Source organism: Saccostrea echinata, unplaced genomic scaffold, assembly GCF_033153115.1.
Source record: "Saccostrea echinata isolate AGI-Se365-2 ecotype Australia unplaced genomic scaffold, CSIRO_AGI_Sech_v1 ptg000018l, whole genome shotgun sequence".
Lineage (NCBI taxonomy): Eukaryota > Metazoa > Mollusca > Bivalvia > Ostreida > Ostreidae > Saccostrea > Saccostrea echinata.
The window spans coordinates 65512-82977 of NW_026889767.1; the positions used below are offsets into that span (position 1 = coordinate 65512).

The 17466-nt window shown below is 32.1% G+C and overlaps 2 protein-coding genes across 2 annotated transcripts; both read right to left on the bottom strand.

Annotated features, from left to right (window-relative positions):
* Nucleotides 1–4092: 4092 nt before the first annotated feature.
* LOC133189476 (beta-1,3-galactosyltransferase 5-like) lies at nucleotides 4093–5507 on the bottom strand. The gene has a single exon (XM_061324845.1). It carries the CDS (start codon nucleotides 5499–5501, stop codon nucleotides 4368–4370), a length of 1134 nt encoding a protein of 377 aa, XP_061180829.1. The 5' UTR covers nucleotides 5502–5507; the 3' UTR covers nucleotides 4093–4367.
* Nucleotides 5508–8645: 3138 nt separating this feature from the next.
* Nucleotides 8646–15763, bottom strand: LOC133189419 (transmembrane protease serine 3-like). The gene is made up of 7 exons (XM_061324793.1): nucleotides 15654–15763; nucleotides 15123–15269; nucleotides 14627–14715; nucleotides 14185–14273; nucleotides 13035–13303; nucleotides 11338–11477; nucleotides 8646–8858 (listed from the first exon to the last, which is right to left on the bottom strand). The coding sequence occupies exons 1-7, from the start codon at nucleotides 15718–15720 to the stop codon at nucleotides 8646–8648; spliced, it is 1014 nt and encodes a 337-aa protein (XP_061180777.1). The 5' UTR covers nucleotides 15721–15763.
* Nucleotides 15764–17466: the final 1703 nt, after the last annotated feature.

Here is a 17466-nt window from a genome sequence, read left to right on the forward strand (position 1 = left end):
CAAAATATTGATAAAACGTTTTCATATATGCTATAATTTATATTTGGCTTCCTCAAGAACTACGCATAAAAAATGCCAAATTCGATTTAAAAAATACAAATGTACTCGTATATTGCTTGAGTTGATTCTACTCGTCGATTTTAATCTCAAAATGAAAAGAAACAATTATTAAAGATTTCCCTTCATCTTTTAAAGATGATATAAAAAAAATTGAGACATATTAAGCGCAAAATATTAAATAAATTTAGCATATTTAAATTAAGTAATTTCTTTGTTGAACATGAACTCGTATGCACACTTTTGAAATTAATACATATTATCCATATAATTTCCTCCATAATTATTATCTTGGCCATGATCTAAATACAAAATTTTTATTACAAAAACACCATTCAAGTTAATGCGTTTTGTATTAAAAAGTTTGTCTCTCAAATTCCCAGAATCTAGAAGCTTATAATTTCCTGACCCCACCATGGCTCTTCCCTGTACCCACTGGAAGCCTCATGGTGGCCACAGACACCAGATCTCCCTATAATGTAGCTGGCTTTTTAATGAGAATATGATATTGAGTTATTATGTTATGTTTAGGAGGGAATTTGATTGTGCATTAGAGATGTAAAATCGGGTTCATTTTAAAGCCTTTTGCTTAAGTTTTCTTCTCTGCGCCTAATACGTCGATTATGAAAAGAGTTGTACTGGTGGTATGTTGTACATAATTACACCGGTAATGTTGTTGCATGCTCTGATTATTCCGACAAAGAACTTTTTGTATGTCTACAAACAATTTCTGAAACAATGTTACATAATCTTTTTTCTCGAGTGATGCCATAAACTGCTTTGACAAAATTTTATTCTATTTTCAATTTACAGATTGTGCGCTCAGTGTCATACAATTATTAATATAAAGGTACACAAGTTTATAAAATTTTCTTTGCTCCTGGAGATCTCTGTTTATCTATTTGTCGTTCGGAATTTGGTGTTATTAATTTGTAAAATGAAACAAGGTTTCGGGAAAGGGATCAAAAAAGTATTCTCCGAAAAGTGGAGACACGCCGCCTGCCCCCTTCTTATGTGTTTTGTGTACACAATGTATAACTCATACAAATAAGAACGAAATGTGATTATCGAGTTCAATAAAATATATACGTATAATTCAAATTACTTTTTGACACGTTCCCTTATGTCAAAAGTCCGCAGTCCGAAGTCAGTTGTCGGGTGTCTGAGATTCCATTCCGAAAATGTTCAATATGGCTAGAAAACATAAATCTTAGATTTCAATTGCTTAAATAGTTCTCGAAGCATAATAATGCAATTTACATTATCTTTGAGCTAAATTCAATTTTGTTTTTTAAAAGTCTGCCACTTTCAAACCTTGCTTCAAGAGACAAGTATTTACAGAAAAAACGTAATGTTGTTTGACAGAAAGAAAGTATAGTTACGTGACATGGAGCTGATGTTAAAATAAAATGAAATTTATTTGAATTCTTTTGCCATCTAAAATTCAAGTATGTAAAACGATAGCAGGTTATTTTTTCTGTATTTCATTCCAGATTTTGATTTCCCTATAGTTTTTTAAAGAATATATATTTTTTGATTTTTTTCTTTTTTCGGGGGGGGGGGGGGGGGATTATACAGTAGAATTCATATGCATGTACGATTAATTACCACTGACACTTTTTGAATTCATGAGCATTTTGTGCATACAATATGAATGATTGTCTTTCCCCTCAACGTCAACTGGTAAAATTTTAAAATTATTTGTATGCAGAAGAGAGGAAAAAAGAGGTGGAAATGTAGGATTCCAGCCCTGCTTCTCTCGTTAAAAAACTGCCTAGAACTTAGCAAAACCTCTTATTCTAAAGGCATTTATAAATAGCAGAATGGGTTTGTTTTTATAGAGTACATGCATAATTGTACTATTTTTACGACAGAGAGATACAAATCGTTAATCAGCACATACGTCACATTCAGTTAAAAACAACAGTCGGAATTTGTTTGCCTCCATGAAACACCCTCTTTATTTTAATATATTAAACAAATAAGATTTAACGTGAGAAGATTTTCCAAACATGTTTATAACGAAGGTTCAATTTATAAAGGGTTCGTTTTCTTAATTATATGTGAAACATATTTTACCTGCAGACACATTGGTATAAACGATTGAAATAAATTATGCACAGTATATACAAGTTGGAATACTATTGTTTTACTTACCTGCTGTTACTTACAATATCTTGATTATCCCAATCAATTATTCAATTTTTCCTCACATTTTAGCATTACTGTGTCAAAACTGTCATCTTACTGCCTTCGATTAAAATGTTTTCAGTTTTTAGATTTATACAGGTAAAAATTTATTGAAATGTCACATGCACCGGCTGTAGATATATGCAAAGTCAACAGAGCGTTACTTAAATTTCATTTTACGTGAAATTTCACTCTTGATGTTGATAAATATCTAATGACCAAAAATATTAATATATCTACTTTTCCTGTTTCAGTTTTTCCCTTTTATACTTAAAAAACATACCTCCATTTTCTATTCAATTATTCAGTGCTTATTTTTTTTCCCGTCAATTCGTGACCGGATTTCACTAAATGCTTTTACCATGCTTTTAAAAGATCCCGGACGTAAATTTAAATTTCTTTAGAGTAATGCAATTTTAAAAAAAATTAAAGGGGTTTACATAAATTCCCTCTTTCATTTAATTAACAAAAAACTGTTGGATCATTAAAATTCTTGGATGGGGCAATTTTCGTGGATAGCCTTAATCTACAAAAGGAAAGATGACACTTAAAACCCCAATTATTAATTTGATGAGGATGTGGATGCAGGATGAAACTGTGATTTCAGTTAACTGAAAGATGACTGAAAGGTGACCGAATGGCAGATCGCTGAATATTGAGCCACCACGAAATCTCATGATCGATAGCGAATACAGGCACGCATTAAAACTAGGAAAAGGTAAAATGCTCTCAAATGAGGGGGGGGGGGGCGAATGGAAAGATTAGCTTTATTTAAAGTGTGCAGAGCCATACACAAGAAAATAACTGGATATCATTTATTTATTTTATCTCTGTTTTCAAATTCATATTTAAATGTGTCCATGTTTACAGTTTTCTTTTCATTCTTTCTTTTTTTTTTCATTGTTCCAATAGTTAGAAAATAATATATTTTTCTCATTTGCTTTAGGGCTGTGTTCTACCTGATTCATCGTTTTCCGTCTTTGATTTTAATAAAATTATCTTTTATTTAATAAAATTATCCTTATTTAAATGATGAAGATGAGAATGTGTGTGTGTGTGTGTGTGTGTTTAAATAAATTGATACATACATTGCTCTCTTCAGGTCCTTTGGTAAATGCACTCTCCGTGTCCGGGACCGATTGAAGTTTAAATTGCTTCGAAATACATGCAAAGTTTCGTATTTGAATTTGCTGCTGGGTGAATGATTTTCATACAAGGCACGCCCAGGTACCGAGAAAGGACTTTTTACCTGTTATTAATCCCACTCTCAAATTAAAGTACTCTATGTTATTTACACAACAGTTATTCAAAATTTTAAACCTTAATTACCATTTCACGAAGTGGAAAACAGTGTGTCAAAATCTACACACTAGCAATCTCTAAACATATAGTGTGATTTACCGGCTACCGTACCCAAAGTTTGCACCGGAAGTTCAAAATCATTAAACTTTGGATAACTACATGTAAAAGACCGGGTTGGGGTATGAAACAACAAGTCCTTGATTGATGCTGAAAAAAAAATTGATAAAAGAAATGTCTTTAAAAATTTTAAAACATTGTATCAAAGTATAATCGTATCTTAAAATATCTTTTGTTGTTGTGTAATAAAATCAAACAGTGATCCAACATAACAAACTGTTTTTACAATATATTGGTAGGATTATATGGCACTTTCTAATTTACAGTGAACATTTTTATATTATGTTCATATTGACATCGAATTTAGAAAGTGGAAGTTCAAAACATTCCAGTAATATCTTTTTTCTTCAATAAAGTAAATCGTGTAAGACATGTGCAATATAATTTTGAATAAATTTAAAATAACAAAAGTAATGGCACTATTTCTGGAGAAAGAAAAAAACGCTCATCACATCCCTTGACAAAGCTTCAATGTGCATTTCGTTTATATGAGATTGGAACTTTACTATACACTCAAAGCAATCTTAAATACTGTAGTATTTTAAATTAAATGTAAAACTACATTTGACAGTTAATAGTGATCTAAGTGCATGTTATTTCTAATGATAAAGATCGACACGTATGTCTCTTTTTCAAAATAAATAAATAAAATAAAAAGAGAGAGTGCATGCTTAATATAAAGCGTATTGTCAAAATGACGTTTAATGTTCCCTTAGTATAGTATGTGAGTAGTTTTTCAGTTCAGAAAATTTTACGATAAGTGCTTCATCTGATTTGGTAACATTTGAATAACATTGTTTAATTTGACGCCAAAGTCTATACATGTGATCTATATCAGCTTCATGCACCAATAAAACATCTCTTATAACGTCACAGTTTGCAGCATTTAATTCATCAGTCACAAAATTTACAATATTGCGCGGAGTAATTCTAAGATGCGACAAAACTTGTCCAATGAAAACATCTTCTAAACGGAAGTGCGGAACTTCACCTACAGCATGCAGTATATTCTGCACCAAGTCGGAACTCATTATGTAAGCGGAAGTAGAACACATTGGTGGATATAGTTCCTTTTTGTACTCTTGGAAAGTGACGTAAAATGGCGAAACCTTATTCCGATTAGGTTTTGATGTCCCAAAGCATTGCCCTCCGATAAATTTTGAATCTGGAAGGAAATATGCCAATCTACTAAATTTCAGTGTGTTCACAAAAATGTCCCCATGAACTTTTGTGATATGCTTTACGCTTTGACAATTCTGTATAACCCATTTGAGTCCAAGAAGTAACAATTCTGTTGTATTATGAGTATTGTAATTTACATTGAAGTTCAGGATGTCATTATAGTGTGATGCTTGATGTTCGGGATTCCAATTTCTATTCTCCGATCCAACCAAGAAGAAATATCCAATTATAGCATCCTTTTTCAATAAGTCAGACACCCAACTATGCCTAACAACACTTCGGGCGTGGACTTCTAAGGGTGATGTCACGATAATAATAACATTTCGAACCCGGTCGGATTTACATGCAGTACTCGGGGTACCCAGTGTATTGAATTGTTTTTCTTGAATGGAAATAGATGTATCCTGGGCATCATCTACAATGAGTGCGAAGGGATTATCGACATCAATCACAACATATCTGTTTTTCATTGCCTTTGTCTTTACTTTATCAAGTCTGTTTAATGTTTCACACATATATATGACGTAGACTAACGACACTGCAGCCAAAAGAACCGTCATTGTCTCTGTAGTTATAAACGGACGAAGATACTTTGCCATTATGACTGAAGATCCCTCCGTCTTTTGGGGCGGTTTTGGATGGATTACGCTCATGGGGTGCTTTCGCTCGTCTTTTCTCCCACTTGAGAGAAAGTTTGTATCATTACATGTACATTTACTAAAAACTGCAATTTCTAAAACAAAAAACAGATTCATTGATTTGCAAAATCAGTTTCAGCATTGCAAAATTGCAAATGGCTTTATTGAAAAATTCAGATTCGGTACTACGTAACAATGAATTACCATAAAAAATGGCTAGGAAGCATGATTTTTCGATTTCCTTTTCTTCGTAATTAGTTCTTGAAACGCATGATTCTTGAGCAATATTAAAACAATTTTATTAAGATCTACCGCTTTCAAATTAAGCTTCCAATGACTTGCAAAAAAAATTGTTAGAAAAATCAAATGTAAAGGTATTTCTGCCTTATGTGGTGCATATGTTTGAATTAAAGAAATTTCATTTAAATTTATAAACCATCTGGACTTTAATTCTGCAAAGCGATAATAGATTAATTCCTTTTGCTATATTGTTTTATTCAAGATTTTAATTGCTCTGGTGCATACTCCAAAAGTTTTAAATCACAGATGATGAAAAGAAAACTCACTGCGCATGCCAAGTGAGGGTTCAATGTTTTTTTTTTTTTTTTTTTTTTTTTTTTTGATATTTGATAAAGTTTTTATTTGTTCTATTTTGTTGTCTTACTGTGTAATTCATTCTACGATTAAAGATACATATCACACTGCAATTATAAATTTTCTTTTCTCCCACACAAAAGAGTTACATTTTTATTTCTCAATATTTCTTTCATTTGAAATCTTATAAGGAAATTTTGTTTGTGTAAAATGTAAAAATAAACTCTTAAAAATGTCCCCAGAAACTTTACAGTAACAAAACTTCATACATTAATTATTTCCTAGAACTTTATAAAAATAAAGTAACGTGATTAGGCGTAAAATATATGATTTATTTACGAATACCGTGCTTTTGGCGGGGACGCATAAAATACAAGATATGATACCCGAATTGAGCGGCAAAAAACGGCGCCGTAAAGTTTTTTACAATGTTTGGATCTGTAGCTGTATGGTTTATCTGTTCGATTTTTCTCAACCAGAGAGCTACAGTTCTGCAACTACATTATAATTACTTATCTGTACCGAATATAATTTTTAATATTTCAATTGAAAAATTCCGCTCAGTTGATATGCTTAATCAGAGATTCATTCTATCAGAAGTCTAAACAGGAACTTGTATAAGATTTTACAAAATGTATGTTTTAAGGGATTTATATATGACCACCCACAGTATAAAATGAAATGTACAAATTTAAATTGAAAAAAAATCAAAATTTTGTTATTATTATAATAACTTCTAGCTAATTGATTAAATGAATTGTACACAAGGAAGTAGCGTTTAATTTTTACTTGCCTGCTGCGTCGTATGTTTTCCTGATTATCTCAAACAACAACTCAACCTTTCCTTGTATTGTAAGCTACATTCACAACTGTTACCTCATAACATTTAACTAAAATGTTTTTTTTTTTTTTTAGATTTACAGATAAAACTTTATTGGAATGTATCATGCATCAGACATATGCAAAGTCAATAGAGCGTTAAATTTCACCTGCTGGTTCAGTCTGAATGTTGATAATATCTAATGACAAAATGTCAATATTTCTACATTTCCTGGTTTAGAATATTTAAATTTGCTTGTTTACTTGTATATACATGTCTCCTTCTTTATATTCAATTAGGTTGTTTACTTGCATGCCTACCCTTTATGTTTGGATTACGTCGCGCTTTCAAAGGATCACGGACATAATTTTTTTTTAAAAGACGAACTCTCACAATAGGTATTGAAATTTAAAAAAGAAATGAAAATAAAAACGATTTAAATAACTTCTTTTTTGATTAAAATAACAACAGTGAATCCAGATATGATATAAGTGTTCAGCAAGAAAGTTTAAATGCTTTTAAATCGGGATTGGGGAGGGGGGGGGGGGGGTAGTGGGTTATCTCTTTTACTGAAACTTGATTTTATTTCAAGCATGCAGTCCAATCAGAAGAAAACTATTGCATATAATTTCAATACATGATTTTATCATGGTCATCAAATTAATATTTACAACCTGTAATATATGCCCAGTTTATAGCCTTCATTTTGTTTGTTTTTAAAATCCAAATCTCTGTTCAAAAAGAATACTTTTCGAATAAGATAATTAGAAAAAAAATATTTCGTTTAAATTACCTTAGTCAATATTTTCCCTCGTTGATTTAGAAAAAATCATCCTTAATTTAGCGCCGTTCTCCTCGTTTGATTGGTTAAGATGAATTTATATATATAAAAAAAAATCATTAACCAACATATCTTACACGGAACTTCATGCATTTGCAAACTGCCAAGATAAGCCGATATATACATGTTCTTTGTCCGGTGCTTTGGGTAATGCATTCTCCGTGTCCAGAACTGATTGAAGTTTAAAAACACGTCAAAATAAACGCAACCTTTCAAAATTGAGTCGCAGTTGGTTGAGTGATTTTAACACAAGGCACGACCAGGCACTGAGAAAGGGGTTGTTTACCTGCCATTAAGCCCGCTTTCTTTAAATAAATTACTTTGCAATATTATAACACCAGTTATTCAGAATATAGAAAATTGAAAAAAAAAAAATCATTGTGTCAGTTGAAGAAAGTTATATATAATGAACAATTAAATCTGAACGATGAAGTCTTATTTGAAATATCAAATCTCACAAGCATCGCTTCTGAACATTAACATGAAGTTCCTTGAAATTAATTTATACTTAGAACTAATAACTATTTTGGATGAAGAAGGGGAGGACCACACTAAATTGACTACTACAAAGTCACGATAAATGCTGAAAGAGATTTTTCAAAGATCTTTTTAAGCCTCCAGGAAAAAAAAAAAAAAAAAAAAAAAAAAAAAAAAAAAAAAAAAAAAAACACCAAATAATGAATTTAAATAATTTCTATTATCATTGAAATCATTCATTAAATCAAAACCTGGTTATTTTACGCATAACAATTTTCATGTTCCTTAATGCCAATGTATAGGTAAATGTGATCAGATATTTTTTTTTTTTTCACTAATTAAGAACAAATCTTGTAAGCAAGACACTTATCCATTATGATATTTAATTTCAAATACAAGCCATGGAATGTTATTAAAAACAGCATTTTTATGGATACTGAACAACATCTCTTTTCCCCATGACTGGAGCGGAGGGGGCGCCATAGTACGCCAGGACTGACTGGATCCAGTCTAGGTAAGAGGAGACTCTGGTATAGACCCCCGGCTGATAGGCCTCGGCACAGGAGTACCCCCAAGACACGATCCCCACTATTTTCCAGACGCCATCTTTGATACAAACCATTGGCCCACCAGAATCCCCCTGAAAATATAAGAATTGAAAGAAGTTGTTTACTTTTAGCATTTTCTTTTTTGTCGGAAAGGTCTTACAATGTAGATTCAATATTTTCAATTGCTCCGGGTTACTGAATTAACTTTAGGAGGACTATTTTGCAGAAGTTTGTGGATGTGAATTAATAATGCGGACCAATGAGCCACAAAAAATGATATAAAGATATACAGTGTAAATAGAACAAATTATAAAGTATTAGATGGGTGTGTTAAGTTTAAAAACATCCAAAAAAAAAGTCATCAAGATATCTTGCCTCAAAAAGTCAAACAAATGTACTAAAATTCTACAGTCCTCCACCCCTCCCCCAATATTTGATACCCCCCGGAACTTTGAAATAATTTCTAAATGTTTAATCAAAATCTGTACAGTACATCACGATCACGCATTCTACAAAATCCTAGTGGTCAGTCTTAAGGAGGGATTCTTCTCATATTTCTAGTATTTAAAAATCAATGAAAGGACAAGATAGGCTAAGACCCCTTTTTGGCCCCTGGTTTGGGGTGTCTTTAGAATGATGCAACGGTATATCAATGAAAACCTGTTGTCACCCCTACCACAAAATAAGTATTGGTCCTAAGTTATGGGATACACAGAGGTCACAGGAAGGTCAGAAAATTGGTCAATTTCTGAATTTTCTCATTTTCATGCAAATTTTCATCGATTTTACTGCACATTTTGTTTCAGAAAACATAGAGCACAAGCTTGCCTATCTACCAAATTTATATATTTCATACACTAGTATCAGATGCATTTTGTGTATGAAAATCTCAGATAGGCAAGCTTGTGCTCTATGTTTCCCGAAGTAAAAAGTATCTTAAAATTGATGAATTTCCACCAGAATTAAGGAATTCGGGAAAATGTCTTACTTCTGCACCCTCTTGTGGCCTCCGAGTAAGGTTTGAATGAAAATTAGTGCTGGTTTTAAATCAAGCATCATTTTAAGTTCTTAACAACAAACTGTCACAGTTTTAACTGTGTTCCGATTTTTACATCAAATAAGGGGCCAGATTCGACCGTTACCATACCTTGTCCTTTCATAGAAATAAGAAGACAGTATCACTAAGTGATGGTATCAGTTAGATTAAATTTGACTGTTTTATATTAGAGGCAAGGTCAGGTCAAGGTCATTACCTTTTCCATGGACATTAATAATAAAATATTACTGTTGCCAGTCATGCGATGCCTACTTTCAAAAGATTAAATGTTTTTCTTTTTGCATAAAGAGATATTACCATATAGGGTCTATAAGATGATATTACCAAATTGACATAAATAATTTAACTAAAATGGATATGGCTAATCCGAATTGTCTCTATATTCTTAAATTTTTAGGATATTTTAGTTATTTTTATATGCTTCCTAGATTTAAAATTTTTCTTATTTTCACATATGGTAAAGTTGTCACCGAAAGATACAAAAAGATATAAAAACAAAAAGTTTTGATCGTTTACTAAGAGAGAAAAAACACTTTTTACAGATTTTTGGCTCAAATCTGTACTTAGATTGGAAGCTTTTAAAAGCTAACATAATTGTAGTTTGTTTGGAAAATCATATTTATTTGATATATTTTAAAACTTTAGTCCCTTATTATTAATTTAACTTACATTTAAAAATTTCTTCAAGTCTCTGATTGTGTAAAAATTATAACTAATTTCATTGTTCTATAATAATTTTGAGAGGCAGAAAAGAAAATATTTTCATACGCCGCCATTCCGCCAAAAATATAGTCCCTGCTAGATTTCAAACTCGGTTTACCATTTCTATTTAAAGTTGTACAATTGTGATGAGGAAAGAAAAATGTAATCTTTTAAATCTCTTACATCTAAATATATAAAACATATAAGCAAATATATTTTGAATATTTCATCTAGTCAGAAACCAGACAAGTGTCCCTCCTTAAGGAATTCTGGTGTAAATATAAAGGCCCTCGGATACAGGTAAGGGAAATATCTTAAAGCTTTCTAAACAGTTATAAATTACATGTATATAATTTATCCCGTACGGTATACTCAAAATTTGCTTGAATTTCATTTTAAACTTCATCTCCTGTTGATAAAAGTGTCATAATAAAGGAAAGGAAAAATTCCACGATAGTGAGCTGACTGGATTTTCCGTATAGTTTACAGTTATTATATAATGCATTTAAGCATTTTTCGTGTACATGTAGCAAAAATTTTGATTTCTAATTCAGTTCGTGATTCCGTAGCCTAACAAACGCTTCAGTTAGTCTATTTTTGGAAAGTTTTAACAGTGTATAAGAATGCTAACAACACACTTTACGTGTACATGTAACATAAATTTTGACTTCTAATTCAGGTTCTTGGTTGCGTTGCCTAAAAAACGCTTCAGTATCTCTATTTTGGAAAGTCTAAAAAGTGTTTAAGAATGCTAACAACACGTAACTTTCCATAACTTCACGACGACCTGGGAGTGTTTCCAATGTTCATACCTGACAGGAGTCAACACCGCCATGTTTTCTTCCTGCACAAACTTCCGTATCCGGAATAGTTTTATCCATTAGATATGAACAAACTGCATTAGAAATCAGAGGAACGTTCGCTTTGTACAGACCCCGTGTGCCATGACCTCCTGTAAAAATTGAATAAATAAATATAAAAATAAATAAATAAAACTAAGACAGAAATACGCTTGGTCCATTCAATTTTATTCTCTCATTCATATATTCAAAATTGCTTCTGTGGGTTTGCTCCGAAATCGGCTGTGTAATTATTTTTTTCATTCACCGATAAGTTAATAATATATACATATATATAAGAGGTGACCTTATATGGCAAGAAATTTTACGTATGTGTAGTTCGAGAAGCATAGTCATCCCCATCTAGCGCAAATAAAGGTACTAGAGTAGTACATTATTTAAATAGTGCACGTTTTTGAGGGTAACAGTTGAAATTGACACCCCAAGGAAAACCATTGTCAACCGACGCGTCAGCGGAGGTTGACAATGGTTTTCCGAGGGGTGTCAATTTCAACTGTTACCCTCAAAAACGTGCACTATTTATTTTATTATACTGAATGTCTTATTGATTTTGGATGTCATTAAAAAATTCGGAGATCGTCGTTATCTTCACGCTTAGAAAGCTTTCAAACTCCCCGCTTCTATTTTTCTCAATAGGAAAGCTTCGTAAAAGATTTACCAACCTCTTTATTATTTGTTTGCTACTCAAAAAGTCCTTTATCACCTAAAGTTTGCACTCGCAAGGTTGTTTCGTCTGTCGTTTGTCTTTTTCAAGTAAGCTACATCGGACGCAAGCTTTTATTGACGTCGTTTATTCGGCTTCTTTCAAACGCACAACCGACGTTTTGAGAATTCTACGGTGAACCGTACGCACATGATTTGAAAGCATGTGATATTTTCGTAATATTACCCGTTGTCAAGTGTGTTGCTAACGCTGAGGGTAATATTACGGATTGTTAAATGTGTCTAAACCAATCAGATTTTAGTATTTAACATGAAAGTATAATAATTCCTAATAGTTAACCCCCCCCCCCCCGCCGAATGTTTGACAACAATTCCTTATTTTTCAAAGACATATTTACACTTTATACAGTATTTTCATGTGAAATATTTTAAGAAAAATGACAATCTTTTAAAATTATACCTCAACTCAACCGTTTATTTTCCAATTGTGCAGGATTGAAAAATCGTTTAAAGATTTATAATGATTTAATGATTTCGTTAAGGGTCAGAATGTTGATGATTATAATAAGGGGGGGGGCGTGAAAAAGCTAGTAAATCCCCCCCAAAACATGTTCATGTTCTAGAATTCATGTTGGAAGAATGAAAAAGAATTTCTAAAACATAAAAATGTACACTGTACATATCACAATGACGTTTTGCCATGTTAACCAGATACAATGCTAAGGGATTAATATTTATTCGAGAATATCTTATTTTTTTTTCGACATAAAAATTGGAGGATCTTTTTGATTATATCAGCTATACAGAGTATTTCATAAAATTTCATTTTCTTGAAATGTATCGACATTGTAAACATAACCTTATATCTTTCCTTTCATTCACAGAAGCATGTGCAGCATAACGATCTTTACGAATAAATTGTATTCTAACACCTCAGGACTTCACTATAAAGGAAATGAAAAAATCGAAGATTGTAATTGGCTTACCGCTGTACGCAGCGCCCCATCCGGTCACCGTACAAATCATTCCATCATAACTCTCATTGGCTGATGGTAGACAGACGGGTCTAACATACTCTGTAAAAGAGGGAACCCGGTTCCCCAGTTTTAACATTGCGATGTCGTTAAAGTACTGACTGGGACTATAGTGTGAGTGGACGAAAAGTGTATCCACCTTCTCTAGGATTTCGTGACCCTCTAACACAGCCCGGTCATTTTCTCCCACCACTACTGTCCAAGCTCTAGGGTTCTTGTTCCTTTTTTGAGTAAAAAGAAAAGAAAGATACTGTTAACCAACTACAGTTTATTATTTGTGACAAATCTAATTCAGGTTCCCCAACTTGGAATCTTTCTGCGACTTTTAATTTCCGCTACTTTGGAAATTTAACATTCTACACTATTACACAATAAAATCATTGGATTGCGATATGAAGTGTTCGCGAGTACCAAAGAAAAAAAAGAAAAGAAAAAAATATCGGATACTTCTCGCACACGAAAAAAAGTTAGTTAATAGTATATCTATCTATCTATCTATCTATCTATCTATCTATCTATCTATCTATCTATCTATCTATCTATATATATATATATATATATATATATATATATATATATATATATATATATATATATATATATATATATATATATATATATATATATATATATATATATAAAATTATTTACTACTTCTTAATGCTAAGTATATTATTTGACCTCTTGCATGAAAATAGATTTCAACTTAGAATGGAATTTCTATGTAATTATATACCTTTATTTTAGTATTGTTTTTTAACTAAATGTTTAAAATGAAGCAGATAGATGTTTTAATAATGAATTCATGGAAAAATTTACGTAGATCAATTTTGTGTTGGCCAATATTCATGGCCTCTTACGACTCCCACTTACATTTTCTTGAATGAATGCAATAAAAAAAAAAAGATTCACTGTGATGGAAAAATACAAAAAGAAAATTGTGTTCATGGTGGATTATATATGGAACGGATAAAAGCTTTTATAGTTGGTCTTTTAAAAGTAAGCCCTATAGTCCCCAAACATCTCGTAAGTTTGTACACTGTAGAGTAAATCCCGATATCAGGATTATACAAATGTAGTTGCACCAATACATGCAACTTACTCATTAAAGCAGTGGGCAGCCGTGAGAACCCATTGGTCAGCTATGAGTATTCCGCCACATACGTGATGTCCATTTGATCTCATTGAAACCTTGGATGATAGAAAGAATTTTTAATCTTCAACAAATTTCTAGTACACTCAAAAATATTTTCTCTTTTTTATATATATACTTGTTTTGTACCTTAAAAACACAGCTATTAAGAGAGTTACGACTGTTCACCATGTATAATTTGAAAATGACAATTATGTAACACTCAAATTTATTTTTTCTAAACAAGTTTTATATTTACATGTAAATGGTGTTAAAAAAAAGAGATAGCAATATTCCAAAGCAAACTTGTGACAGAAAAAAACCCCAGCACATATGATTTCAGTAAACTAACCCTTAACATTAATTTTCCTTTCACAGTTTCAGTATTGAAATGATTTGTGACAAAATGTACCTGCCATGGGAATTCGCCAGGTTTAGCCCTTGTGCCTCCAACTATTTTATATTGATGTGTCGTTATAGGTGTGCTTAATCCACACTGACCTCAAGAAATATCATAAAAGAATAATATCAACCCTGGACTAAATGACATGTTTGTATATGTATCTCTCTTTGTTGAATACACAAAATCAAAGCATTATTTCACAAGCCCTAAGAAAGCTCAATTTATTTCAGCTTGATTAATATATTGGTGATGTCCAAATCAATAATGCATTGAATTTTCCTGAAGATCTTGATGGTTAGTTAGTTGTAAAAACAAAAACAATATTCAACGACACTTCAATAAGATTGACATGAACCTTATTTATGTTTTGATCAATACAAATGTTTACTACGTTGTATCATTAACATAATTACAAATAATTGTTTGTTTTGGAAAACAATTCTTGAAAAAATCACTTTATGTACTACAAATATGACAAAAAAGTTAATGTAATATTCATACATACCGGGGTGAATGGGAGGAGTTAATTGGAACTTAGGAGGAATACAGCACATTTCCTGAAAGCCACAACCACTCCTGGTATAGGAGTACCCAGACAGGCAGTTATTAAAGTAATAATTAACACACGTTCCTCCATAATTTGTGTGGCACACTGAAAATTATAGACAGTATCTACTTAATTCCACATGAATACAAAATGTGACTGTACAGAATGCTACATTTTTATCGTAACAGAATATAATCAAAATTTTGACTAAAAAGTAAACACCTATACAATTAATTGATAAATCACAGTTAGCCAATATTTTGCAGAACTCCTCAACTCTTTCGAACTGTTGTTTTGCTGCCTAAAGTGTAATTAAATTGTGTTTCGTTATGAATAGTTTTGTTACAAAATATGTGCAAACCTATATATAATTTCCTAAATAAATTCTACTTTGTTTCTTATCGATTTATATGAAATGTTTATTTTAAATTAAGAAAAATATTATTTGTTTTGCCAAAGCCTAACAAAATATGGAAAATTATTACGTACAATCTTGTAATGCCACTCCTCCAATCAACGAAAGCAAAGTGAAAAACCTCAATGGACTCCCAGACATGGCTGCCGAGTGTGAAAAGCAGGACAATGATAAGAATCTGGCGCATGCAGAAGAAACCTAATCTCAATCTACTGTGAAGTCCTCAAGGTGTGTTTAGGTACAAAAATGATAAAGCGGACATTATTACCATATACATGGTATATATGGTTATACATGTACATGAACTCTGTGAATGTTTTTATCTGTTTTTAGTTGTTTTATTTGGTAATATTTTTAAAGAAAGTTCTAGATATTGGGTTCTTTTATGTTTTGAGTGTTGTGGTCGCTCTACTTATGGACAATTTCTTAAAAGAGGAAAGCTTTTGACAATAAAGCTTATGGCACAAATATATCAACAGTCCCATTCAAAGTCAACATTTCGTAAATTTTGTGGTCTATACAATGACCTTTGCAGCAAATACAGTCAATCGTTAAGACAAATATTGTCTGACGTTTTTCATTCAAAATGTTATTCCATTATTTTCACACTGCATTACAAGGAGCACACGGCGGATGTAACTGGTCGACAGGAGATGCTTACTTTTCCTTGGCACCTGATCCCACCTCTGATTTTTTTTCACAGGCCCTTGTTTGCTCTGCTCCCAATTTGCACTCTTCCAATGCACTTTTGAGCTTGGTTACTGTTCCAATCTTCATAGTTTGCTAAAAAGGCGAAGGTTAGATGCGTTTGTTTATTATAGTATTTCCTCCGTGCCCAGGATAATTCGAATAGTTACGATGTGTTGCCCTTTACATGTTTAAATAACTAAAACATTTATTTTTAAAATGAATCTTCTCAGTCAAAATAATAAAAAACATGCAAATATTTTGACCGAAAAGCAGTTACTTAGTTGAAACTGAACTTTAGAAAATGGAAGGCGAGTTTGTTACACTTTAATTTTTCTTTTGTGAAATAAAATAATCATGAAGGTTGTCTGGTGTAAGGAACGTATTTATCTACTATACCATGAACTGAAGACACTGTCATTATTTGATACAGTTAACGCTCAAGACGCATCCTTTACTCTTACATCTTTGATCATTGTGTGTGTGTGTGTGGGGGGGGGGGGGGGGGGGGGAGGGTGCGTTAGTGTGTTTACCTTTGTTTTCTTTATAAAGCAAAATAAATAAATAAATAAATAAAACATTAAAAAAAATTGAATAAAATGTAGAGCTTCTAGATTCTAATAACTTTCTAATTTTGTATTCCCTTTTCTGCATAGTGCAGAACTTGCCGTTCAACTCGATAAAGGATCTATGAATCAATTGTTTGAACACATGAGCATTCATGATCAGGGAAGAGAGTATAGTATATAGGTTAAAGTAAACCTGCATACTTTATAGAGTAAGCTTAACACACGACTCGTAAATAGGCATATTCCATATAAGTTTTATTATCTCTAATATTAACACAACGGGTACATGCGTGGAATGGACGTGTTCCTGCTGGTTACTTATATTATTTTTGTTTATATTTTATTGCAGTTTACGTGTATTTGTGTTTGTTTTTATACTGCACTGACCTGTGCAACTGTTTTTCTCTTCTGTTTTGGAGGAAGCACACCATTACTTTGTCGCTATGGAGAGTTTACAATAGCTATGTAGAATACGCTCGTCTATACAGGTAACAACTGATTACACTGAACAGTGTCTGTTTGAACGGCTCATGGAGCCCTCAGATATAAGGACTGAATAAAAGAATTCCTTTTACGAATCGTGCTCAGCTTTAAAATCCGAGGTCCTGTGTCACGGTAGGCGTTGACACGA